The following is a 27,751-nucleotide window of genomic DNA, read 5'->3' as shown; positions in this document are numbered from 1 at the left end:
GTTGATGTGAGCTGAAAAAGGTTCAACTACTCCTGGCAAGACCCAGCTCAGGTCATAAAGTCCTATAAACAGTGGCAGGACCATTTCTGATTAATGGAATTTGTAGTTCTATAGTGAAAGACTTAAACCACCGGAACAAATCATATAAACATGATGCACACATATTCAAACTGTAAAGTGTAAGGGTTACGGAGACATGGTATTAAGAATGAGTACACTGATAGGGAAGACTCCTATCATTGCTGTGAAGCCAGCAACTGAACCAGGTCCCCTTCTACACTTATAGAAGCTACACGCTTTTCTCTTGTGACACAAGAAGCTGCCCACAGTGATACGTTAGTGAACCAGTATACTCAGCAGGGGTGCATGAAGCCACGGTGAAGTTCTTTGGCCATACTGACAGCAGGTATTATGCAGGATAGCAGCTTCTTAAGCTTTGTTGTGTTGGCAATCCTTGCCTACCCTGCCATACATGCTACAGCAACACAGTAAAACAAGACTAATAAAATATTAAATAACAAATTATTTATTTCTATTGGAATCAATTTTTAATATAGCCACAATATATTAAACAGTCTCAGCCATCTCAAACACAATTAAGATCATGCCTTTTTAAACATTGAAAGATTTTGGTCCAGATTTGTTAAGGGAATGACAACTTCATAAAATATCTAGTCTAGTTATATAAAAGGGAGAATTTCAGCAAGTCCAGCTTCTCTAGTCAGAGTGTAATAGACAGCAGTAAGTACATGAAGAAATGCCCCCTTTTATTCAATCCTTAAAACCTGAATTGGCTCAACACTTCCATACAAGCAATTCTCCAAGCAACTATTTTTCCTAATGAATCCAATGATTTGAGATGGAACCAATAACAGGAGCTAGAGAACCTACAACTCCCACTGCCCATTACCATCTCTGGAGGGATTCATATGTATTCTGCAACACATACCTACAAGCTATCTCACAGGTAAGTGGTCTAATCATAGTCCCAAATTATCTTTCTAACCCTGAATTTTTAAGCTTCCCTGTGTATGAATATACTAAAAAAAAAAAACACCTCTGCTAAAACTCCACGTTGTCGCTTCCAGAGCTAAAACAAGCTCATGTTCCATACATACGGGCCCTTCAATCTCTCCCCATCCAACATGGACTGATAACAGCAAATCACTCCAAGCATGTCTATAATATGAGAGAACAGCACCCTGGGTAACAGCCTCCCCATAAACATAACATGTAATACTGATAGCTAGGAGATCCAACCCTCAAGGATTCCCCTACACAAACAGCTCAAAAGTTGTGCTAACCTGTGGAGGAGAGAGGGCATCTTGTTCCTGGGGCACTTCAACCTTGCCAATTAAGAGGATTCCACAATTAGCAAATGTTAACCATACTTTCACCCCTCCGCCTCATTTCACACCTCATTCAGTTGAGCATACTTACTCAACTTGGAGATAAACAGCACTGAAATTAGTTTACTTCTGAGTAAGCATGGCTGTGTTCAGACTAACTGATGTAACTATTCCCAACCCTCCTTTTCTCTTATAGGCTTTATGCAAGGGTCTTTGTGGGTAACGTGTCAAAGAATCAACAATTATCTGCTTTTTTTGGCCAGTAGACTGTAGTCTTCCAACACTGATTGACTTAATACCAAAACAAATTAGAAAAAGAAAATCCCAAAGAAGATATGCATGTACAAATTAGATTTGTTACTACTGTATTCTCTTGCCTTACCAGATCTGTTTCTCTCTTCTTTTAAGAGACAATGGTCTTAAGAAGCAAATGCTTTGTGTACACTTCTAATTCAATGAACATTAATTTTTAAGGGACGTCAACCTCAGGGATAGTAACAACTCTACTTTTAGGACAAATTGGGTGGGAGGGATAGGGTTTGATTCATCAAACAAACAGACATGCAGGCACCAGCTAACTGGGACAACACCACTGAATAACAAGGGCCTCGTTCAGCTAAAACACACTACTGCAGTCCAGAACTACAGATCTTCAATGGAGGCCTTTGGAGTTCATGGATCTGGAGGCCTTTTTCTGGTGAACCTCTGTATGGTTTCTTCCTTGCAGCAGAATTCCTCAAGTGCAGCAATAGAACTGGTGCCATACCCTTACTGCTGCTAGCTTCTGAAAGTTTCCTGTGCTTACTGAACCAGTAGGAAATAATCTCTTACCATGCGTCTGTATTTGTTAACATTCTGCTGAAGGGTGTTGAGCAGGAAGCTAAAGATCTTCTCCATATTCTGAGTGAGAGTTTGCTGGATGTCCCGTCGTCGCTGGGCTGGCAGTGTCTGAAAGGTCACTACATCTTCTGCCAAACGCAGAAGGATAAACATCACCAGCTCTGTCTGGGTTTCCTAAAGTTCCAAGGAAAGGAAAAATTTAGCTTGAAATCTTTCCCCAAAAATATTTATAAAGGATTTATTGAGAAAAAAAAGTTCATAAGCATATCTTTAGCACAGCACAGCGTTAAGCAAAGGAGTCAAAAGAAATTCAGTGAAACAGAATCCTTCTGTCTCTCTGCTAAAACATCCCCTACCTGATGTTAAACATTGAGTGGGCACATTGCTTAAGGGGTTCCAGGTTATTATTGCATGTTCAGCACTCACCTGGCAGCCGCAGGGTCCAAGATGGCTACTCACCCCTTCTTCAAATCAGAACAACCTCCTACTTGGATGTTCTGCAGGCAAAAGACCCCCTTTCCTGTGGTCAGCAGCAGATATACATCTCTGTTCCCTCCCACCTGGATTATAGTCTTTAGGGAGCAGTGAGCACCTATTTGTTACTTACTTATATTTATTATGGAATTTATAGTCTGCCCTATCTTTGGGATCTCAGGGCAGATTACATCTATCTAATAGTACATACAATGCCTGTGTAAAATAAATTTCAGATTAAGAACAATAAAACATTTACATTAAAAACTAGGATGGCTCCATAATAAATTAAGAATAAATTTTAAGTATTAAAATTGACTGTAACACTGTGGGAGGGTCTCAGCCTGGTAAGAGTCGGGCAGAGAAGCCAGCGGAATAGATGTACCATGCATATGTAGGCATGGGATAATATCCAGTAACACACACAGCTCATTTTATCTCCCACTCAAGACCAGTAAAAGTACCACAATTTGACAATGAGGTGCATATCATACCCCTTGCTTGGAGAGTGTATCCAGCTCTTTTAGCATGTCAGGCCAGTGCTGGGGCCATTCACGTTTGATCATCTCCACTACAATGCGTGAAAGAACATCCTTTATGTGACTTTCTTCCTCTAAAATATTCTGGGTACCCTGTGAACAAAACAACAGAAGTTTTATGAAACCAAAAGCAGCTCTCCTGGGTCATCCTATATTTACTCCACAGCAAAAATTTGCAGAATAGCAAAACTAAGAAAAGTTTGAATGAACTTAGGCAAATATGCCCTTCTAGCCCATAAAATCTCAAGTGACTCCTTGTACAAAAATTATTGCTCAAATTTAAATGGATCTTTAACAGAACGTATATTTCTCTGAATGGAGCAATTTAAACTCAAACAAAACAACAGATTAAAAAATCTAAGGTTTGGTATTCAATATAAAATATTTTTAGAATTACAAATAATATTCTCTTCAGAAGTAAACTACTGAAACAGTCCCCTCCCATACGTTTTACTAGTTGTCTCTTAGAAATTACAGCAGGTCCTGCCTCTTCCACAGCTGATAACCTTGTAGCTGATTATCTCTATAAAACAGGTCAAAACCTCTGAAAAGTTATTCTAGCAGTTTAACATTATGAAAAGCCAGACTCACACTGGATATCAATCCCATGACATTGTTCTTCAAATAGACTTTCTCAAGCCGACCCATACTGTTCCATCGGAACCTGACAAATAACAAAGAAGGCACCAGTAGATCTTTACAGTCTTCAGGAGGTTCTACAAGGCCATATTTATTTTCCAGGGCTTTTAATGGGGTATAAATTTCAGGCATCTTTTGTGGGTGATGAGGGGGGTTGTGTGACGTTTATCTTATTGGTCTTAAATTATAATGTTTAGTAAACAGCCTGATTCATGAGAAGAGGAAGTATATAAACATTTTAAATATAAATAAATAACACACAAGATTTGGGAAATAAATACAGGGTTTTTTCTTAGAATGGAAAGGCTGAAAGAGAGAAGGCAGTACAATTCTCTGGCAGTATGCATTTTCTTCTGGAAATAGTTAAACAATAGGATGAAACAGTGTACCTTCCATATAGTGTAACAGCAGCAAAACTGAAGAACTGGGCTGGAGTCAACATTATGTACACAGAGAACATGGACGGGATGAAGTGGCAAAAAGAACATGGCATTTCTAGATTATTCATCAAATCGGTCAGTCAACTAACACAGAACTAGTTAACATAAATGCTTTCTCCCAAGTTGTTACAATCACAACCACTCACCTCATCCTCCTACAGTCATACAATAAACTCCTCCCCTCCACCCCTACATATGTTTTCCCATGGCTCCCTTGAATCCCCAAGAATTAGCAAGGGTGGGGGGACAGTATAAGAGAGAAATAGAGGCCGATAGGCTGTCTTCCCCCTCCTTTCTCTATTTGTATCCATTAGAGTTCTTGTTATTCAGCACTGAGATACATGTCAGTATGAAATAGAGCATCTTGGATAATATGAATGAATCAATTCACACTCAAAGAACACGAATAAAATGAACTTTAAGAACTACACATAAAACCTATAAAATATGGATAACTGGAACAATACACAGACAGAAAGTGGCTGTTAGCTATGTTTTATAGGTTTTATGTGTTACATGTGGAAATCTTAAGAACACAATCAAAAGGTATATTGCTTACTAATCCTATTTTTGCACAAGAAGATCTCTCACATTTCTTGGCAAAGGTTATTCAAAAGTTTGGATAAGGCAGTTAAGGCTCCAGTGAAAGAAATTAACACTGATTCATCTTGGGTCCTCTGACAACTTAACCCAATGACTAACTAAAACTGAGATGCAGGTTCCCTTTACTTAGCTGACAGGTCACCATAAATTCCTCTCCCTGGGATATTCTAGGGATGATTTTTGTTGCTAATATACAGATGAGTCTGTTGTTCGAACAGCACATTTGATCATTTTACAACACTCACCAGATTCAGTTATACATGAATTAATAACCAAAGATTATGATCACTGACAATCAAGGAGGAAGGTGTCTGGCTCAATGATAAAGCATCTGTTTTGCACGAAGAATGTTTCAGGTTCTATCCCTGGCATCTCCATTTAAAGGGATGAGAGAGAAGATGATAAGAAAGACCTCAACTTAAGACTGTGCCAGTCAGCATAGAAGAGGAGGAATTGGATTTTATACCCCACTTTTCACTACCCAAAGGAGTCTTAAAATGGCTGCAATCTTCTTCCCTTCCTCTCCCCACAACAGACACTCTGTGAGGTAGGTGGGGCTGAGAGCTGTGAGAGAAGCTGCTATGTGAGAATAGCTCTAACAGGACTGTGACTAGCCTAAGGTCACCCAGCTGGTTGCATGTGGAAGAGCGGGGAATCAAAGCCAGCTCACCAGATTAGAACCCGCCAGTCTTCACCACTACACCATGCTGGCTCTCAGACAATACTGACTTTTATAGACAAGTGAGATGACTCAGTATAGAGCAGCTACACATGTTCTTGTGCATGTGACTGATGAAATCCTGAATCAGGGCAAACAGAACTTCCACAAGTTGGAATACCACATCACCTGAGTCAAACAAACTTCCTTACTTCACAACATGCTCCAGAATCTGAAGTCCAAAGTGCCGAACAATAGCAGTCTGGGTTTTTTCTGCTAGCTTCAGTCCACAGGGAACACAGATTGGACACTTCTCCTTAAATTCTTCACAAAACTGAAAAAGGAAAAGTTTTAAAAGAAACAAAACCAAAAACACATAAAACCTTATTTCCACCAAAACTCTATACAATAACATTGAAGTAGTAGACGCATGAGAAGGTTGATTTTATACTGGGAAGTAAAGAAAATACACATGAACTCCCATAGTTCTTTAAAAAAATACAAAGAAAATATATGGTTTGTTTATTCCACAAAGTACGTGCTACTGGTCTGAGTCTAACTTGCTTTACGCCCAGAAGTATAGAGTGGGTCTAAAAAACAAACTGTGGCCTAAGTACCTATATGCCACAAAATGTTATTATTCTTACTATGTTTTTTCACTATCTGTTGCAATTAATGAGAACCCCTAGACAAGTCTTTCTCAACCAGGGTTTCATGAAACCCTGGGGTTCCTTTGTGGCCCAGTAAGGGTTTCCTGAATGGATGATAGTTATTTTTTATGTATTTGTATAATTTGTTAAACATTTATTGGGTGATAAGACCATATATGGTCATGTCAATTTGTCCCCTCCCCCAAAATGGCCAATGATGGGCCTGGAGGGAGTGGGAAGGGGAGGGGCCCTGGGTGGGCATGTATAAAGCTATGCTTCCCAACTATGTTCTGCACAATAGCACCACGTCCAGGATTTATCGAAGCCTGAAGAATGTTTCAGGGGGTTCTCAATGGTAAAAAAGTTGAGAAAGGCTGACATAGACACATACCTCAGATATTTTTCAGGAGTTAAATGCTTTATAGAGAGAAATGCTGAGCACTAGGCTACACAGTCACATTAGCTCTCGCACAAGTTTCTCATTGTTGGCAATCTCTCTGGCAATTTCCATCCTCTTTTGTCAAATTGCGCTAGAATATTCTCTTTACTAAACTACACTACCTCCTCCTATATGAATTTAAACCATTTATAACCTTTTAAAAAATTAGACAGATCAACAACAACCCACAAAACACATCAAAGTAAAAAATAATTAAATGTTAGCATAAGGAACACAGAATGATTTAAGCATCTGTTGAAAATCTCCACAGACTGAATGATTTCTATTAGCCAAATGAGAATTCTCCAACCCCCCTGATAAGCTGCTCCTGGGAAACAAGGGACCATGCCCCATTAACAATTTTAATAAGATTGCTGGCAAAAATCAATCCACTTCGTGCACAGACAATTGATTGGCAGGATTCAACCCAATATAAACACAGTGTAGCTATATTATAAAACAAAGCAAAAATATCTAAGATCAGGTTAGCATAAATTAACCTATACAAAATCAATGCTTCAAAAGCTTGGAAAAAATAAGCAAGTTGTAAAATAAAACTAAACTGGTGCTTGGCAAAGAGCATGAAAATTTGAGAAGGCCTGTTGCTCTTGGCAGCCTCTCCTGTTCTCTGAAGGAATGCTGGCAGGGGAGACCCACGACACTTGCTGGCCTCCCCGCCACTGCTGGGGAGGGGAGGGTCAACCAGAAGACCCCACTGGCCTCCCAACAGAACAGCTGGGGGACAGGCCCCCCATCCACTTTTAAAGTGGGTTTCTCTATTGGTAACATTATAAAACCATTACAATTGACATCCCTTACACACATACATCATTAAAGCAATTTTTTAAAGAATTAAAATATTGATAAAATACACAGAAAAGAATTTCAGGTGGGTAGCTGTGTCGGTCAGAAGTAACTGAACAAAGTTTGAGTCCAGCTTCTAGTGGCACTTTTGTTAGTCTTAAAACAGCTGCTGGCAGTCATACGAAACCATTTATATATATACTAGCTGCAAAACCCATTCATAAGAACGGGCTTTGCAGAGCTCTCCCCCATGGGCTATGGTGAGTGCGCTAGCCGCAGCCCAGGCAAGGGAGCCTCCCCTGGCTCCCTGGCTCCCTGGGCCGTGGCAAGCTCTGTCACCGTGGCAAGAGCGCGTGGCATGGCCCAAGGAAGGGAGGTTCCCCCCCCCCCTCAGTGTGGCTGGCTTGCCGGGCTACGGCAAGCACTCTGCGAGGCAGCGAGAGCGCTTGCTGCAGCCTAGGGAAGGGAATGTTCCTTCCCTGCGAGCGGCCAAGGAGAGAGGATGGGAGTTGGAAAACGAGGGCCAATCAGGGTGTGGCCAGCTTTGCTTTGCTGGCCGCACCGATTGTTCCTATTCCAACTCGGGCAGCCAGACTCACTCCACCCAGCCACTGATTTCACAAATATATAGGAGAACAATGGATAAGAATATGAAATGTAAAAACATTGTTTAGGAAGGAGGAATTGTTGTAAAGGTAAAGGTAAAGGTATCCCCTGTGCAAGCACCGAGTCATGTCTGACCCTTGGGGTGACGCCCTCTAGCGTTTTCATGGCAGACTCAATACGGGGTGGTTTGCCAGTGCCTTCCCCAGTCATGACCGTTTACCCCCCAGCAAGCTGGGTACTCATTTTACCGACCTCGGAAGGATGGAAGGCTGAGTCAACCTTGAGCCGGCTGCTGGGATTGAACTCCCAGCCTTATGGGCAAAGCTTTCAGACGGCTGCCTTACCACTCTGCGCCACAAGAGGCTCTTGAGGAATTGTTGAGGGAAGGCCAAATTAAACAAAAAAGTTTCCACATGCCAGCAGAAAATGGCAACAGAAGGGGACAGATTAATCTTCTGGAGAGAATTCAATGACTTTGGTGGCATAACCAAGAAGGTCCTCTCATAGGTTTCCACCTACTTAATCTCAGACACCGGGGTAACTGAAGCAGAGCCTATTAAAATGACTATAATGGTTGGGCAGGTTTATAAGGGATTAGGCAGCCTTTCAGGAATGCTGGTAACAAATCATATAGGGGTTTGAAGGTCAAAACCAGCACCTTGAATTGTGCACAGAAACAATCTAGAAGTCAGTGTAGATGAACCAAGACTAGAGTAATACAATTCCTATGGACACTACAGTTAGCATTCTGTCTGCAGCATGCTATACCAACAGAAGTTTCCAAACACTTTTCAAAGGCAGCCCCATGTAGACGGTGTTATAGCGTGCACCACACTGGCCAGATCCTTTTGCCCCAGAAATCTCCAGTTGAAATCAATAAAAGGAAGTTTTAGCTATTGTTGTCATCTGCTTGCCCAAGAGGATTAAGCTTCAGTTTATTAGCTTGCATCCACTCCCAAACTACCTCATGCCAGGGACTGTATTAAACGTGGCTCTTGTGATTGATGGTTATTGCAGAAATGGCTCTCCCTGAGCCTCAGACTTCATACCACTATTTCAAATATTTTATTTAAAATCCTTCAGAAGTATCTCCCTGAAGTCTAGCCCCATTTCTATTCTCTTAATTCTGCATAAACTCGCATGGTATTAGCTTTCTTTATTCCCCCACTCCCACTTTTGCTCTTTGCATGTTGGTTTTAATGACATCTTGTTTGAATACTCTTATTCAATAGCTCTGCTCCTGCAACACCTTTCCTGAACCACCACATCACAACTCCTAGCAAAAAGAGGGCAAATACTTTCTAAGACTTGTCTTTTTGTGTCCTGGCTGTGACCCTGCATACATGTGAGAGAAGGGACCTCACAGGCAGTTGTTCAACCAGCACATAACACTGTTGCGCTACAAGAATCTTCTCTATAGCACCTGACCAAGGTGGTGTTAAAAACCACAGAGGACCTGGCAGGGTGTGTGTGTGTCAAGCATAAACCTGCTCCTTCTTCATCAAGCCTCGTGCCTTTTCTTGGCACTAGCCTTGCTCATTTTACAGTCGCTTCCCACACTCTCAAGTCGGCACCAAACAACGGGAAGCAATGATCAACTGCTTTGTTACAGAAGGACCCTCCCGCTCCCCGTCACGGGCGCTGCTTGCTTGTCTTGCACAGGCCTCACACACGGCGCCCTCGGCCACGTGGACCAGTGCGGCGGGCCGGGAGGAGGCCAATCATGGTCTTGCACGCCCTGCTGGGTAGAAGGGAACCTGCGGATACAGCCCTTCCAAGACCGCGCGACTTCGCGAGAAGTGTGTGATTTGCAGCCTTCTAAACCCTGCAGAGCTGGGCATACACGCCTGCATGATCCTCGGGGAAGGAGAGCGGCAGCGCTTATGGTGTCGGGTGCCCGGGGCCATCCGCCACGTGCCTGTGCAGGGGCCCGAAGGAGATTCCTGCAGGATGGACAGGGGGGGAACAAGTGGACCCCCGGGCCCTTACGACCCCCGCGGTACCTTGAGAGCTTCCAGGCGGTATCGCTGCGTGGAGGCCGGGTCCATCATCACCGTGACCGCCTTCACCAGCTGCTCGCAGAGGCCGCTCACTTGGTCCCCAGACATGATGCAGGGAAGAGAGGATGGAAGCGGCCGTTGCCCCGGGCAACCAGGCACGGGGAGAGTTGGGGGAGCAACGTCGCGAGGAGACCAACGAACCGCGGGGACGTATCGCGCAGGCGCTGATTACTAGACGGCCTTTTCGAATAAGCCTTTCCCGAAGTGCCGTCCCTAGACAAACGCCGGTCTGTGAAACGTCAGGCGGGGGGGGGGGGGTGCGTGAGACGCATGCTCTAAAAATCAGGAGGCCGAGTTTGAGCATGCTCAGTAAAGATGCCTGAGTGTCCTCGAAGGAGCGGGCCAATCACAAGCAACATCCCCTCCCACAAAACTAGAAAGAGTATAGAGTAATGCCCGCCCCTTGGTTTCCTGTTCAAGACCCCCCCCCCCCCCCCCCGAGCTCGATTTTTCATTGATGGAGCGAAAATACGAAGTGTGCTCACAGACGAGAGTGGAGCGCGAAGTCTCTCAAGTTTCCGGCTGGGAGGAATGTTGAGGAAGTGCGGGAAGTTTAGCTAGATTTGCATTTCCTGTAGTCTTTATGCTGATTTATTTTCTGCTGCCGCCTGATTTCGGGATGTCTGTTTATTGATTTTATTTATATTATATGCCGCCTTTATTTATATTATATACCGCCTTTCCCCAAAGGCTCATGGCAGCTTAAAACTGTAATTTACAGTGGCTAACACAATTTAAAACTATCCAAAGTTCACTGCTATTTCTTTCTTAGAGAGCAAGGGGAATAAAGTGTTTTGTTAGTACAGCTATAGAGTGCGTATTCAGTTGTTTACAACTGGGTCTAGGCGTTTTTGGTTTCCGTTCTTTGTTTTAGTAGGGAGGCCGGTTACAGAGCGTTCCACCAGGCTAGCACCAGAGCTCAGAAGACTTGATTGAAGCCAGTTTTAGTTCTCTGAGGTCGGGGACCCTGAGCAGATTCTGTGTGCTTGATCATAGTTGTCTTTGAGGGGTGTAATGGAAAAGGCTAGCTGATATGAAGGGCCCTGACCATTTAGGGCTTTAAAGGTTATAACCAAAGCCTTGAAAGATTTGGTCTTCAGTCTGGAATCAATGCAACTGGGAGAGCATTGATCAAATGTGAGCTCTCCACATGGTTCCTACAAGGAGCCTGCATTTTGGACCAGATGAAATTGCAGAATCAGACACAAGAGTAGCCCTGCATAACGAGAGTCTAATCTGCAGGTGACTGTTGCATGGATTCCAGTGGCCAGGTCAGGTGTCAACAAGTACGGTGCTAGCTGCTGACCTGGCGGAGATGGAGTTGAGTCCAGGATGACACCCAGGCTCTTGACAGTAGTCAAAGTTATTCATTGGACTTCATCGCTGTCCCAGTCTAACGACCTCCATCTTAACTATATTTAACTTCAATCAACTCTGCTTGAGCCAGTCTGCTCCGGCTTCCAAACAACTGGCTAGAGTGTTTGGTGATGCTGATGGATGGCCATCCATCAGCAGATATAGCTGGATGTCTTCAGCATATTGATGACATCCTAGCCCAAAGCTCTTAATAAGCTGAGTAAGGGGGCACAGGTAGAAGTTAAGTAACATTGGGGAGAGAATTATTCCCTGTAGAACCCTACAGTTTAGGACATATCGCTGGGATGTACTCTCCCCTAACACCACCCTCTGTCCTCAATCCTGGAGGAAGGATTGTAGCCATTTCAGGGCTGAGCCCTGTATCCCTGGTATAAAGACTGACACCATCATAAGATATAACCATGGCTATCAGTATGAATGGCTTCTTGAAAACACTATGTTGGATAGGGTTTTCAATGACTATTAGCCATAATGGCTTAAAGATATCTCTATGTTCAGGGACTGTTTTCCGAACAGCATTTACTTGGGAGCAATAATGGTGTGGGAGACGCTTTGGTTTTGTATGCTACTTAAAAGATTTCTTGGAAGAAGAGGTCTCCTGAAGGAAACTAAATGGCCCTCTGATCTAATCTGAGATGGCAGTGCATTGCAGGATTGTCATTAACCACTATCAGTTTACTGCTCTTCATTTTCAGTGAAGAGTATTAATAGGGGACTGTGTTACCTGTAAAGGTTTGCAAAAGTCTTGCCTGCTTACAGCATGGGGAGAATAACTTTCCACTAGGTTACCTTTTTTAATAGAAAAAGAAGTTCACTGAGGAGGCATAAACTTAATTTTTGGTTTTGGGGTGAGTGATAGTGTTTCAAAATCACTGCAAAGAAAAACAAAAATTCTGGGGTTCTCTCCTGTGACGATTTGACACTTTTCCCAGGCGCGTCTGTGAGGGGGGGGGGCGTTCTGTTAAGCAGGCAAAGGAATAAATCCAAGTAGCCCTTTTTATTGGTCCGATGGTATTAGCACAAGACGCTGTGCAGCGTTTCCAGCCCACCAGGACTCTTCATCAGGCTTGATGTTACGGATGCCCCGATGTATATCTTGTCGGTTTCGTCCCTGAGATGCTAGCAGGATGTAAGCTGAATTTTGTCGCCGCGGTGGGCAGCTGCCCCATGTTCTCCGGAACACTTTGTTCCGGCCGTCTCCATTCTTCGCTCTGACGAACTGTCAGTCCTATCCGTGTGCGATCCGGTCGGGTAAGACGAGCCCTGTGCTCCTCGAGGGCGGGACCCGGGCGCCTTTTTCTCGGCCGCCGTTGGGGAGGCAGGTTTCCCCAGAAGACTACACGTCCCAGTGTGCATTACCGCAGAGCTTGAGGCGGATGAGGTGGGGAGGAAGCATGCCGGGAGTTGTGCGCTCCTCTTCCTTTGCTGCAGTAAGGGCGGGAAGCGGGAGAACTTGGCGGCCTTGAAGTAGGCGGCGCCGACTGGGCGCTGGGCTCCAAGCAGGATCCCCCAAATCTAGACCCTCCTCCTGGGCCGTGAGGGGCCTGGCGTGTCCCCCGATGTCTCGCGGGCAGGATCGGGTGGTGGCGTTGGCGGACATGGACTGTTTCTACATTCAGGTGGAGCAGCGCCTGAAGCCCGCTCTGCGCGGCAAGCCCTGTGCCGTGGTACAGTACAAGAAGTGGAAAGGCGGCGGGTACGCACCTCCTAACGCAGCACTTAAAACATGTATTAAAGTGTTTTAGTTATCCCACCCTCCAAGGACCCCGGGTTGAAATACATTTCTCCTCAACTTCATGTTCGCAACAATCCTGTAAGGTAGGTTAGGCGGAGTGAGTGACGGGCCCGTTAGTTATAAATATAGTTTGGTGGCACGTGGGATTTGAACCCAGATCTCTGCAGTCTGAGTTAGGCGCTAACTGCCACTCAATACTGGTTCTCAGTTACTATGTTGCCGCCTGCAAATAATAGTAGTGGAGGCGAGATGTAATGTATGGTGTTCTTCTGTGACCTTAAGAATCAGTGTGGTAGAGTTTTGAATTTAGTTCAAATCCCCATTCAGCCAGGAAGAGGTTATCAAAGGTCATTGTCTTTTTGTCAAACCTAGTGTGGAGGGGAAAAGGAGTTCTGGTCCTCAAATGAAGTGTGGGAGAGGGGAAAACAGACTTGATTAGTAGTAGTAATGGCAGTAGTATAGCCCACCTTTCTCTCTGAGACTCTGGGAGGATTACAAATTATGAAAAGCAATTCAATCAAACAGCAAAGGCCTCCAATAAACAATGTAACAGGAGCAGGATTAGATAGCTCACTCCTCCAGGGAAAGGAGGCATGAACTGGGAGCATGAAACAGAAAACACTGCATTAAAGGGAAAATCACTTTCCCCCCCAAATCAATACTAATGACTTTACACAATTAAATGATTTTATGAGTCCTTCTGCTTATATTGATGGCTTTCCATAAAATGTCAAAACCAGATATCATTTGACCACAGCTTGTGTCATCTCAGAAAACAAAACCCATCATAATGAAATCTACCTTTAATAATTCATGCTACTATCAGTTTCTTGCCACCCAGTTCAATTCTAACACTTCACAATATGTCTCCCAAAGCTAGATAAGTCATAGTCTTCCTCCTAGCCTATGACAACCTCCGAATTGTTAGTTATGAGTGAATCTCCTTGGTATGATAGATAAAAATATGTTCTGGTGAGGGGGAGGGGAAGTCATTACTCCTGGTTATGTATAGTGGTTTGTTTGCTTGCTTGTTAAAATTATGTTGCCTCATGCTAAACAGGAAATGTACTGAAAAGCTGCACTGAGCACACCATCTCTCATACTGATACTTTCATCTTTGACTCAGGATAATTGCTGTGAGCTATGAAGCTCGTGCTTTCGGAGTTACGAGGAACATGTGGGCTGCTGATGCTAAGAAGGTGTGCCCAGACCTTCTGTTAGCTCGAGTGCCAGAAGCTCATGGCAAAGCAGATCTCACTAAGTAAGTCTTTCGATTGATTCTGTCATGCAGCCTCTCATGTCTAATAATAATGATATATATGGGTCTTCTCTTTACCTTATTATGAACACTATATATATAATAGTATTCTGTGTAGTTGTTGATCATTGTTAGGTCATAGATGTCCTTTCTAGAAAGATTTTGGAAATGCTGCTGACTTTCCCAACATAGATGCAGACTATTTAATATGTAAATATGCTGCAAAATACTGTCAGGCTATTTATCACCATAACTCATGTACTTTGAATATTTAGCTGGTAATACCAAAGATGGAATTTAGAACTTGTGCATCTAGTCAAGGCTATGGTATTCCCAGTTGCAATGTATGGCTGTGAAAGTTGGACCATAAGGAAGGCTGAGCATCAAAGAATTGAGGCTTTTGAACTCTGGTGCTGGAGAAGATTCTTGCGAGTCCCTTAGACTGCAAGGTGAACAAACCAGTCAGTCCTAGAGGAGATCAGCCCTGACTGCTCCTTAGAAGGCCAGATCCTGAAGATGAAACTCAAATACTTTGGCTACCTCATGAGAAGGAAGGACTCCCTGGAGAAGAGCCTAATGCTGGGAGCGATTGAGGGTAAAAGAAGAAGGGGACGACAGAGAATGAGGTGGCTGGATGGAGTCACTGAAGCAGTCGGTGCAAGCTTAAATGGGCTCCGGGGAATGGCAGAGGACAGGAAGGCCTGGAGGATCATTGTCCATGGGGTCGCGATGGGTCGGACACGACTTCGCACATAACAACAACAATATAATACTGGGGTCCTAATGCTGATCTAAGGTCCCTCCTTTTGCTCAGCATTCACTTCCATAGGAATAAATGAACAGCTCTGTACAACTTTTTGCAAACTTGATCAAGTCCATTTACTACATTGCTTACTGTGTTCAGCTTCTGAGTATATATATAGTGGGTAATCTAGGGATCCTTACTAAGATGAATATCTTCACTGAAATTTAGCTGTGGACTTGATTGGCACCTGGATTAAAAACCACCTGGGTACCTTTGTATAGTGCCTTGAGTTCCATGATGGAAGAAAGTTGGGATGTAATAAATTTCTGCTCAGCTAGCAAATAAAGTAGGCATCCCAATTAGAAGAGAACAAGTAGGTGCCTGCAAGGACTTACAGATGGCATCTCATATCACTTTCATTCCCTTCCCCCTGGTAGTCTATACTTGAGAAAACTATGGCCCAATTGTGCAGTGGGGAACTTGCAAGGGACATTTTATTTCTCATATCCCACTCCCCATGGTATTTCCTCTTTCCTTCCTCCTAGGAATCCCGTATACTCACTTTCCCCTTCTTCCTTTGGTCCTACTAACATACCTAATTGTGGATACTATCCAATTTATGCTGTATTCCATTTATTCCCTGCTTTTTTCCACTTCAGCAACTTGTGAGTGGGTGGGCAGGAAGGGATGTGCCAGGGTTTGTCTCTTGTGGCCCTTCTTTGCACATGCAGAGAATTGCTGATCGCCATTATGGGATGGCAGGTGAATTTCTTCCAGGCCAGGTTGGATCCTGGAGATTTTTGGGGTGGGCGGTGAATCACTGGGGCTTGAAATTGGGGTCACTGTGGGCAGACAGGGAGTTGTGAGTTCCTGCATTGTGCAGGGGGTTGGACTAGATGACCCTGGATATCCCTTTCAACTCTGATTCTATGATTTCTTTTAGATTTCAGATTTTTTTGTAAACCTGGGGCAATTTTCAGCTTTGTATCTGCAGATGGGGCAACGTTGAGAATTATATATATATTTTATGAGAAGGAAGATTGATGACAGGCAATGAGGATATGGAAGTGTTCTCATGAATTTTCCCTACAAAGGTACCGAGAAGCAAGTGCTGAAGTGATGGAAGTGATGTCACGCTTTGCAGTGATTGAGCGTGCCAGCATTGATGAGGCCTACATGGACCTAACTAGTGCTGTGCAGGCAAGGCTTCAGAAGATGCAAGGACATCCTATTGCAGCAGAACAGTTGGCAACCACCTATATCCAGGGATTACCAGAGAGCTCTGCAGCTGAAGAGAGCACAGACAATAAAGGTATTTGCATAGTGTCAGTCTTGCTATTCTTCTTGCCCACATTTTGTCCTTTTTCTTGTGTGTATTCTGTCTGTTGTAGAATCATCATAGAATAATAAAGTTGGAAGGGACCTCATGGGTCATCTAGTCCAACCCCCTGCACTATGCAGGACTCTCACAACCCTATTGCTCATCCATTATAACCTGCCACCCCCTTGAGCCTTCACAGAATCAGCCTCTCCATCAGATGGCTATCCTGCCTCTGTTTAAACATCTCCAAAGATGGAAAACCCACTACCTCCTGAGGAAGCCTGTGCTACTGAGAAACCACTCTATCAGGAATTTCTTCCAAATGTTGAGACGGAATTTCTTTTGAATTCATTTCATCCCATTTGTTCTGGTCCGTCCCTCCCGGGCAAGAGAGAACAACTTTGCTCCATCCTCTATATGGCAGCCTTTTAAATACTTGAAGATGGTTATCAAATCCCCTCTTAGTCGTCTCCTCTCCAGGCTAAACAAACCAAGCTTTCTTCATATGTCTTGATCTCCAAACCCCTCACCATCTTTGTTGCCCTCCTCTGGACATGTTCCAGTTTGTCTACATCCCTCTTCAACTGGGGTGCCCAAAACTGAACACAGTACTCCAAGTGAGGCCGAACCAGAGCAAAGTAAAGCGGTACCATCACCTCCCATGATCTGGACACGATACTCCGTTTGATACAGCCCAAAATCCCATTTGCCTTTTTAGCCACCGAGTTGTGTTAGGGATAGCTGAAATTTGTGTGCATATTTATGTATAGAAGAGCATGGTAAAGGTATGAAAATAATCCCAAAAGATTAAATTGATTTATTTATTGCTCCAGTATCATATGTCATTGGGTAGAAGTCTTACTGTAAGATTGTGACAAGCATGGCTTTGGGAGGTGATGGGTAGGACACTGCAGTGTTTGCTGCTAGTTCTTTGTACTACAAGTCCTCATATGCATCTGTTGATGGATACAGAAGTATCCTTACCATGTCTTATCGTTTTCTGATACATTTTCATGTATATTTGAAAAGGCCAGTAAGTTCAGATAAACTAGGCCACCTGGGGTCCTAAGGAGAAACCTAAGGATACTTCCTGGCCGTCAGGTAAGAGAAGAGAGGGGCCACTGGACGGCCAGAATTGTCAAGGAATATGTAACTGGAATAATGGCAACTTCAAGACTGAAATATTGTGAGAGAGCTCATTGTTCAAGTTTGTGCAGTATTTTTCTGTGTAACACTCATTGCCTCTATGATCTTTAGCTCACAAAATTTGACATCTGGTTTAAGCTATCCTGAGCATATGTGGAGGTGAGTGCTATACTAAAGAGTTAATCGGCAGGCCTTTAGCCATATAACACCTGTTGCTAATGCTGGAAAATTCTTTCAAAGATAAACAATATGCAACTTTCTTTTTGTATTGGCTTTATGCTAGGGTACTGGCTAAACCCACACACTGGATTAATCTAGTCTTGAAGACTTGGTTCAAAAGAACGGCATCCAAAAGCCAGAAGCCACACAAGCTTATTTGAGCAAGATTTGTTTCACTGGGTGCTTTCTGACATCCTCTTTCTGCAGGTTCTCTACAGCATACTCTCTCTTTTGTTGTTCTCTAGCCTTGTCATTTAGCCATGACAGCTATTGTTCTTTAAGGTAAGGTGGGTTAGAGATGCTTCATTTGATGTGCTTTTTTTCTCTTCTAGAAGAACTGCGGCAGCATGGTTTGTGCCAGTGGCTTGAGTCGTTGCCTGTTGGAGATCCTAGCAGTCCAGAGCTGCAGTTGACTGTGGGGGCAGTGATTATGGAAGAAATGAGGGCAGCTCTGGAAACTGCTACTGGGTTTAGGTGTTCAGTTGGAATTTCTCACAACAAGGTATGGGCAAGATGAGTAGGCACTTTTGTTTTGAGCTTTGCACAATGAATGTCACTATTTTGGTCAATATCAGGTAATATTGGATCCAAATGGATTATTACTGTGACATTGCATGGAGGGAGGATGACAGCAGGGTAAAAATTATAGCTGGAGTGTTTATAGAAATGACTTTGGTAGAAAGTTCTCTTAATGAATAACTTGCTTCCTTATCCAGGAATACCAATCTAGGTCCACTCTCTTGTCACCTGTATGATGCAACTGTGAGGCTACCCAGCAAAATCATTCAGTAGTCTCTCCCAGCCTGGATTATGCTTGTGAGAAAGTCAAATCAGCTGTAAATGGCAGTCACTGAAGAGTCAGCCAGCTGTAACAAACTCTGATTTTGGAGCTTAGACATTTCCTTGTAAAACATCTTACTGTGCTTCTCTGTCCACAAAAAAGGAGGTGTGAGGGAGGTTCAAGATGGTCAGGATTATTCGCACAGCTAAAACCTGTTAAATGATAAATTCTGTTCAGGTGGCACAATTGCATGCCAGGGTAGGTAGCACCTGAGAGTGAAGAATTCTGCAGTTTGGGTCTTCTCTTTTGAGTACTTATTCTCTTACAGAATGTGAGAGTCCTTGGGCTATATGGTTGATAAAAAGTTGATGCCTCCCCTTCTAGGATTTTCCATTCTTAGCTGTGATTTAATTATTTAATGATGGATGAAATGGTGTTTTTTCATCCACAAACTTCAGCAAAATAAAATAGTAGAATAAAAGACAAAACCAGAAGGGAATACCTCATGTAAAGTTACCCCTGACGTTTGCTTTTACAAAACTAGTCACCTTTTTAAGAGTTGTATTTAGTAAACATTGTAATGCTGTGAGTTGTTATCTCATTATTATCTACTAACAATTCTTACACGTATTAAGAAAGTCTCGGGGGAGGGGATAATTGTGTTTATTTTACTTCTTTAACTCGAAGAAATGAGAGAGGTAAGAGATATTTCATCATTGTACCCCACATATGCAATATTTGTTTTCATATTGTTTTGTTAGAACACCATAGGCATGGCTTGAAATTAATTCTACTTAATATGCAGGAGTCTGTCTAAGATATATAGCTTTCCAAGTAACTAGTATTTAAATTATGGAGAAGCTTGGAAACATGAGCTCTCAGTACATCAGTTGCCCTATTCACTGTTTTCTTATTTGTTCGTTTTTCCTTCCTGAAATAGTGCTTTGAAATACCTATATACATCCAATATCCTTAAATGAGTGATTTCATTTTTCTAGGTATTAGCAAAACTGGCCTGTGGCCTCAACAAGCCCAATCGGCAGACTCTGGTATCAAAGGATTCTGTCCCTAAGCTGTTCAGCAAGATGCCAATCAGCAACATGTAAGTTCCTGGGAGTCTCCATCTCTAAACATTATGTGAAACTAGTAAATAAGCCCGCTGCAGTCAAAATGCAGCGGGCGCTAGCAGGGCGTACATTGAGGGCTGCGAGGCTGTGGAGTCTTCCTGCTTTCTCTGCTGGCGGTGTCTTCGTCGAGGCTCGCGGCGGATGTCAGAGATGGCGGCCTGACGTGGCGAGAGGCGCAAAGCGCCTCTCGCCGCGTCAGGCCACCGGGCAGGGAGCCCCCGGCAGTCGCGCCTCTCGCCGCGTCAGGCCAGGAGCAACTGCGAGCCGCGCAGTGCGCGGCTCGCAGTTGCTGGGGCTGGGAATCAGAGGGAGCAATTGGCAGGCGCTTTGCGCCTGCTGATTGGTCCCTCCGATTGTCTGTCATGAGGAAGGGTCCAATCCGGACCCTTCCTCATCCCGGACACATCCCGCCTCAGAACGCCTTACTCTTTTATTTAGTCCGTGGCGCCACGGGCGGTGTACAGATTGCATCTATGAGCTGTAAAACTAACACCTATCTTTCCTATGTTACTTGCTGGTTGTTTCCTGTAAGATAAGTAGATAAATGAGACCAGTAATAGCCAGATTATAGCACAATCAAAGGGCTGGGAAAATCACTACGAGGGTTGGAGAGACAGATGGGAAAATACTGAAGTGCCAGCATTAAATTCGTAGGAGCCAGAATAAAGCCTAGTGCAGAAATGAACAATTCTACTTTTTAAGGCCTTGCTAAGCAGATTCTTGAATGTTCTTCAGCCCTGTTTTCAAGAGTGTATAGATCTCAAACAAAGTATGATAAAGAGAGCAGTATCTTTCCGGCTCTTCTTTTGCACCTAGTGGCACTGGCAGAGATGGAGAACGAGTCATAACCAATCCATGGCAGCCCTATCCAAGAGGCATTCCAGGCAAGAGACAAGCAAAGTTAGTTTGCCATTGCCTTCCTCTGCATAGCAGCCAGTCTTCCTGGTGGATTCCTATCAAAGAATAGGCAGAGAAGATGCTATTTGTTGTTTTGTTTTGTTCCCCCCCCCCGCCCGATTAGAGGCTGGCTCTATTCGGGGAAATGTAACATATCCGCTCCCATTTGTCCCGATGTCAGTTTACATGGTGCTTCCAGACTCGAATCTCCCTCCATGCTAAGGCGTTTCCAAGGGCAGTCCCCCATCCCCCAGAGCCGCCTCCTCTTACTTCCCCTAAGCGGCTAGTCCTCAAGACTTACATCCCCACCCAAGAAAAATGCGACTTGCTTGGGCTACAGGCGGGCAAGCCCTACCAGAGGACAGCCGCCTCCCCTCACGAGGAGGAAGAGGAGTCTGCTTGCAGCCGGACCGCAGCCGCTCCAAGATGCTATTTGTTAACTCCTGCTGCTATGTTTTGTCTCATAAAACCAAATTTTACAGACCTTTGTATGCCTGCTGCTAGCTAATACATCTGACTCCCCCTCTCCCCCACATAGCCGCAGCCTGGGAGGGAAGCTAGGTGCTTCCATCACAGAACTTCTGGGAGTGGAATACATGGGACAATTAATCCAGTTCAGTGAATCACAACTTCAGTCACATTTTGGAGATAAGACTGGGTAAGTGACATCTGGATTCTGGTCTCTGTATAAAATTAGGTTGATCATTTGCTTGCTCAGCATGAGGCCAAAAAGGGCACAGCCAAAACTATTATTGTCTTGTAGACTATTACTGTCTTACAAGATTACAGTATAAACAGGCTAAAATATGCAGCATCAGTCAGATAATATTGAAATATTTCAACTGACAGTAAAATTTCAAGAAGCCAGTGGTAAAAGCCAAACTATTATTGTACAAATATTTTCCTGATTTTACGAGCTTTACTACATGGCAGGAAAATGCTTTGATACTCCTCTAATATTTTTCAGCTGCTGTAGCTAACAAGGCTATATATTGTAAATTATATAGGCAGTCAAATTAAAAAAGGATAGTATCAGTATTCCTTAAAGAAATTGAGACTTTTTTAAAAAAACAAGAGAAGCATTTCTTTCTTGGGTTTTGTACAGAGGATAGTACAAGATGTAGTGGATCACATATGTGTTTATCTTTTATCTTTAATCCATATTAAGAAAACGTTGAACCGCTGGGATAATTTTTCCATATTCTTCACATGATATCCAACTTTTCCCTTGTTATCAATGAATTCTGAGAAACTAGTTCATATCTGATTAAGGCAAACCAAACACAAGGAGGGAGACATGCATCTATGTAAATGGTATCAGGATTCCCATAGAAGAAATGTCATCTTTGGTTATGTAATTTGAAAACATTCTGCTAAATGTTGTTAAGAGCGAAGTCGTGTCCGACCCATCGCGACCCTATGGACAATGATCCTCCAGGCCTTCCTGTCCTCTATCATTCCCTGGAGTCCATTAAAGTTTGCAGCTGGGAAAACCATAGCCTTGACTAGATGCACTTTTGTTGGCAGGGTGATGTCTCTGCTTTTTAGGATGCTATCTAGATTTGCCATAGGTTTCCTCCCCAGGAGCAAGCGTCTTTTAATTTCTTTGCTGCACTCCCCATCTGCAGTGATCTTGGAGCCCAGGAAAATAAAATCTGTCACTACCTCCATTTCTTCCCCATCTATTTGCCAAGAATTGAGAGGGCCGGATGCCATTCTGCTAAATAATGTTGCTAAATAAGCCCTGGCCACACCTTGGTGAAATGTACTCCTGGAAGAGATCAGGGCCCTGTTGGAACTCACTGAGTTCTGCAGGGCCTGCAAAACAGCTCTTTCGCAAAATTCAGGTTGATTCTTTATATTTTCACGTTTCCTCCTAATTCCACTTTAGGACTGGGTTATTTTATTAATTTGAATTGGATGATGGCATGATGTCAGATTTTGATGTGAAATGTAATTTTAATTCAGTTTTTATGATTTTATCATGAAACCTCTGAATTTATTGTTGTTGTACACTGCCCCCAATAAGACTTGGTTGAGACATAAATAAATAAATAGTGCCTAGTGTTCTAACTGTGCACTTATCCTTTGAACTGCAGCTCAGGTTGAAGATATTTGCCAATGTGCATGAACTGTCCAGATTTATTTGTTTCTGACACAGGAATAGATTCATAGAATCAGAGTTGGAAGGGGCCATACAGGCCATCTACTCCAACCCCCTGCTCAATGCAGGATTAGCCCTAAGCATCCTAATGCATCCAAGAAAAGTGTGTATCCAAACTTTGCTTGAAGTCTGCCAGTGAGGGGGAGCCCACCGCCTCCTTAGGCAGCCTATTCCACTGCTGAACTACTCTGACTGTGAAAAACTTTTTCCTGATATCTAGCCTATATCATTGTACTTGTAGTTTAAATCTGTGAATGAAAAAGTTTACAGAAAGAAGTTCTCCTTTTGCCCTGCATGCATGTAGGAATAAGAATCTTGTGTGTGTTCCTGTTCTAAATGGAATAATATGGAGCTGCCAAGTACTTGGAGGAAACCAAAGTATATAGATTGGTGGTTTCTATACTGACAATGTTTTTGTAACTAAGGTTTCTATATGCAATTTTTAGCTCCTGGTTGTATGACTTGTGTAGAGGGATTGAGCATGAACCTGTAAAACCTAGACAATTGCCAAAATCAATTGGCTGCAGTAAGAACTTTCCTGGAAAGTCAGCATTGGTTACTCAGAAGCAGGTAAGTGATTGTGTGGAGGACAGAATTGGGTTTGTTTCAATGAGTAAACATAATTGGACAACAGTTTGAATACTGTTGTTTCCTTTTTCTAGTTCAAATCTCCCAAGTGCTGTTTCTTAACATGGCAGATGCTTTGCTCCACAATATGTTCTGAAGGAACTCTCGGATGAACTTTAGAGAGCCCCTTCAGTTTAATGTAGCAGAGAAGCAATTGGCCCTTGGGCTACATGTTGCTGGTAACTGAATTATTTGTTCCATTTTGCTTTCTAAGTGCCAAATGCTTGCCTCTACAACATATTTTTTGTTGTTGTTGTTGCTCCTTGGCAGTATTTCTGGTGGATTTGAATTTTTATTTTGCGTGTCTGTTGATTTCTCAGTTGAAACCATGGATGACTGTTCGTTGCTTGCTTTGGTCTCTTGATTTATGGTAGCAACATATTTAGTGATGGGCTAAGACAATCATAAACGGTAATGACTGGGGAAGGCACTGGCAAACCACCCCGTATTGAGTCTGCCATGACAATGCTAGAGGGCGTCACCCCAAGGTTCAGACATGACCCGGTGCTTGCACAGGGGATACCTTTACCTTTTAAGACAATCATACACTGTGTTTGTAGGTGCAACATTGGCTGCTGCAGCTGGCCTTGGAACTAGAAGAGAGACTTAACAAGGACCGAGACCAAGTAAGTAGGGAAAGAGAAGAGGCCCTCTTAACTTCCAAAGGAGATGTGCTTTGAGTTGGAACAAGAAGTACTGACTTTGTTGCTGTTTTGTCGTATTTTAGTTTTGCTGTCTAGATGCTAACTTGTCTTCTAGTAAGCTTAAGTACATTTGCCTTAGTAGGGATCCTGAATCAAGCAAATGCAGGGCTCCGGAGGGGAATCAGAACTAAAGCCCACAACCTGGGATCCATGTATTTGAAGAACTATGTCCTCCTGTATGCCTATATGCTAACTACAGTCATCATGCAGCCATCTGTTATCACACCACCTAGGTTAGCCTGTTTGGCATTGTCCACAGTCTGGGCCTTTTCCATCATGGTTCTATCCCTGTGGACTGGGTTTCCTGGAAAAGGAGGGGGGGTACCCCTCCTTGGAGAGCCAGAAGGTGCTGCAAGCCCTGGCTGTTTGCCAAAGGTCTTGAGGGAGTCTGAATTGGTAGGCAATTTTAAGAGGGGTGGAAGACCTAGGGATTTTGTTTGTTTGTTTTTTGCTTTTCAACTGAAAATGTTTGTGCTATTGCAATCTGCTTTGAACCATGAGGAAAGGCAGGATATAAATGTTTTGCTAAATATATATTTCCCTTCCAACTCAGCTGTCATGTTCAGCAAAACTGTCTTGCGTGTATCACTCAGTATTTCTTAAATATATTTCAGATGCACAGAGGTGGATATTGCATCCGGACCAGAATAATACAACTACTGTCAGCCTCTGAAGATCTTGATGTCCAAAGTGTATTTTATCTGAATGCCTTTTATTTCCCCCCCAACAGAACAATCGACTGGCTAAACAGCTGAGTATTGGGATCCGCCTGCAGGGTGGTAAACATGCTAATGGCCTATCCCGCTGTTGTGCCCTGTCCCATTATGATTCCCAGAAAATCAGCAGAGATGCATTTGCTATCATCCAGAATTACAATACAGCAGGAGGTCAGCAGGCTGCATGGTGAGAATGTTTCTTCTGGAATGCAGGAAAGAACAGCTGTAGAGGGAAGAGTTAGATTTTATCCCTGCTACTAGCCTGTGAATTGCAGAGTCTGTGCCGAACAAAATTAAAACAGTACAATGTTCAGCAAAGCTGTATAGCCAAATGACAGAAATGGTGCTAAAAAAAGAAGCATTCTCTCTTTCAAATATAAGATAACAAGGAGGGCTTTCTTGAGCATACATTAGAAGTACTGAAGATGCATATTAAGAAACTTGTAGTATATGAAATACGCGCTTGAAGTAGGAGTGAGAAAAGGCTATGGGTTAATTTTTCAAAATAGTTTGGAAATAGTTTGAGGTGTTCATTGCCGCAGAGGTACTTGGCAAAAGTTTAACTAAAGATCTCAATATGAAAGCAAATAGTTGGCAAAATGACTGAGGAAAGAAGCCTGTAATATCTGAACCTTGGGAACATCATCTGCTGAGCCTGTTGAATCATTAAACAACTTGGTTTCGAAAAACTTCTTACTTTGGAATGTTTGCTAATTTGTCCATGTCTTTAGGTCTCCTCCAATCACACTTCTCCAGCTTTCTGCAAGCAAGTTTTTGGAAGTTTCAACAGTATCCTCTGACATCACTACTTTCCTGAGTGCTGACAGCAAGTGTACCCAGCATGTTAGTATGAATGCTACTAGCCCAAAGACAAAGTGTTTTGGAAGCCCCAAAAAGGAGATCAGCAAGAAGACTGTGAATGCAATTCAGATTCTCTTTCAAAGGGCAGAAGAAAGGAAACAAGTTCATACTACAGCTGGGCCCTCTTCTCTTGGTGCTAATGCAAACACAGTACCGCCGGTAGTAGCGTCCAGTTCACATCATAAAGAATTTGTTCTCATCAACAGTGAGAATCCAAATGATCTTCTGGAACAAAGCATCACCAGTAGGAACTCTGACTTTCAGCACCAGCCCTCTGTTGAACAGGATTTGTGCTGCTCTGAAGCAAGACCTACGGAGACCACTTTGCTTAATGTTAGCAGTACATCCGTCAAAGCAGAAGTGCTCAAGTCCTCTTCAGAGCAACCTGATCTGTGGAAAGAAAAGAGTGTGCCACTTGCTCTTGAACTTTCTCAAGAGGAAACTGATAGTGGAACTCTTCCCACCATTACTGGGGACCAAATCTTGTGTGAAAAGTGTAACCAAGAGGTGTTGGTGTGGGAGTATTCGGAACATTTAGACTATCACTTTGCTGTGGAACTTCAGAACTCTCTCTCGAGACCCAGCTCTGTTAGGCTACCTGGGGCTGTTAGCAGCCCCCCGACTAAGGGCAAAAATAAACCAAGGAGCCCCACAGCTTCTAGTGCCAAACGGGCAAAGAAAGACAAAGCTGGGCCACTTGATTCATTTTTTAAGCGTCTCCCTCCTTAGACTGAAGTTCATCTGGACAGCTGAAGCCTCATCTTGCAAATTAGGTGAAATTTTAAACTGCATCTTATTCAAATATGCCTAATAAATTACTTCCATTTCTTGCTTTGGGAGCTGCAGGAACTGCTAAGACTGTCAGAAAACAGCAGTTCCCAGCCACTTTGGAGCTCAAGGTGAAATTGAGTCTGTAGTGTCAGGTTGCCACTCAAAGTGATGCTACATCCTTATTGTGACTCGCTGATTACGATTTAAATGTCCATGTCATTTTTATTTTTTATGGAGTGAAATGAAATAAACACTGTTCTTAAATTTGCTGAGGTCTGATGATAATCTTGAGAACAGCTGGGTTCAGACTGCCTATCTACTGGAAGAAATCATATCCACTCTCATTTTGCCAGCTTGACTGCTGCAAGAAATTAGTTTCTCTGATGAATTCTAAGCATCATTGCATCAGCCCTGTTCTGGGCACAGTGATGGACAAAATCTTTCCAGGTTGCTGTGCTCATATACAATTGGACTGATGACCTTCTGTATACCAAGAATGTAAATTATCCCTGAGTTCTCATTCCACAGGTGGGCCTGTGTTATCCTGTTGCAGCAAAACCAGGGAAGTGCAGTGGCACCCTGGTGATAGTGGACAATGCCATCAAGTCAGTGACCATCACAGGTGACTTATGGTGATCCCATAGGGTTTTCAAGGCAAGAAACATTTAGATGTGACCATGGACTTCCTTCGTGGTCTTCCATCCAAGTACTAAGCAGGGTCACCAGTCCTCTTGGAGACAAAACAGAAGCAACTATTAAGCACTTTTAGAAAGTTTCCTTTGACATTTCAAGTAAAAAGTCAATGGCCCCGTGATGTACTTAAAATAAATTTGAATAGAGGATGGAATTCAGATTCATTTTCCATTGCTGGTATGGACTTTTGCTGTTCTTCCCCTTCTGCAGCCTCCTGATCTCCAAGAAATACTGCTGCTGGACATAAGAGTAGACGTTGAGGAGAGTCAGACTGTGGCAGGAAATAGGTGGACATTGCCAGTTTGGATCTTGACCCATAGGAGGAAGTTGATTAGTATGTAGCCAAAAGCCAGTGTGGTGGTGTGGTTAAGAGCAGCAGCTTCTAATCTAGTGAGCTAGGTTTGATTCCCCACTTCTCCACATGTGGGCAGCTAGGTGACCTTGGGCTCATCACAGCCCCATAGTGTTCTGACGAGCAGTAATATCAGGGCTCTCTCAGCCTCAGCTG

General features: G+C 43.3%; 2 protein-coding genes across 11 annotated transcripts in view; one reads left to right on the top strand and one right to left on the bottom strand.

Annotated features, from left to right (window-relative positions):
* XPO5 (exportin 5) overlaps positions 1–10,268 on the bottom strand; it is a 57,541-nt gene extending 47,273 nt beyond the window's left edge. The window contains exons 1-6 of one of the 2 annotated variants that reach the window (XM_077342754.1): positions 10,045–10,268; positions 5,755–5,876; positions 3,794–3,866; positions 3,158–3,295; positions 2,181–2,363; positions 1,305–1,346 (exon numbers count right to left, since the gene is read on the bottom strand). In XM_077342754.1, the coding sequence (XP_077198869.1) occupies positions 1,305–1,346; positions 2,181–2,363; positions 3,158–3,295; positions 3,794–3,866; positions 5,755–5,876; positions 10,045–10,149 (663 nt within the window). In that variant the 5' untranslated portion in view covers positions 10,150–10,268. The remainder of the gene's footprint in view (positions 1–1,304; positions 1,347–2,180; positions 2,364–3,157; positions 3,296–3,793; positions 3,867–5,754; positions 5,877–10,044) is intronic. The other variant, XM_077342762.1, reaches the window with a different exon arrangement.
* POLH (DNA polymerase eta) lies at positions 10,167–26,818 on the top strand. 9 transcript variants are annotated; one of them, XM_077342776.1, is made up of 11 exons: positions 10,167–10,328; positions 13,098–13,174; positions 14,340–14,474; positions 16,311–16,528; positions 18,235–18,404; positions 19,682–19,785; positions 21,246–21,365; positions 23,318–23,441; positions 24,059–24,124; positions 24,933–25,105; positions 25,650–26,818. In XM_077342776.1, exons 1-11 carry the CDS (start codon positions 10,167–10,169, stop codon positions 26,506–26,508), a joined length of 2,208 nt encoding a protein of 735 aa, XP_077198891.1. In that variant the 3' UTR covers positions 26,509–26,818. The 9 variants fall into 9 exon arrangements, with proteins under 9 accessions (XP_077198891.1, XP_077198963.1, XP_077198939.1 ...); XM_077342824.1 differs by lacking the exon at positions 10,167–10,328 and adding an exon at positions 10,583–10,643; XM_077342794.1 differs by lacking the exon at positions 10,167–10,328 and adding an exon at positions 12,773–12,908.
* Positions 26,819–27,751: the final 933 nt, after the last annotated feature.

Source organism: Paroedura picta, chromosome 1 (genome assembly GCF_049243985.1).
Source record: "Paroedura picta isolate Pp20150507F chromosome 1, Ppicta_v3.0, whole genome shotgun sequence".
Lineage (NCBI taxonomy): Eukaryota > Metazoa > Chordata > Lepidosauria > Squamata > Gekkonidae > Paroedura > Paroedura picta.
The sequence above is the reverse complement of the archived record's forward strand: the minus strand, read 5'-3'. Positions and strand labels throughout refer to the sequence as shown.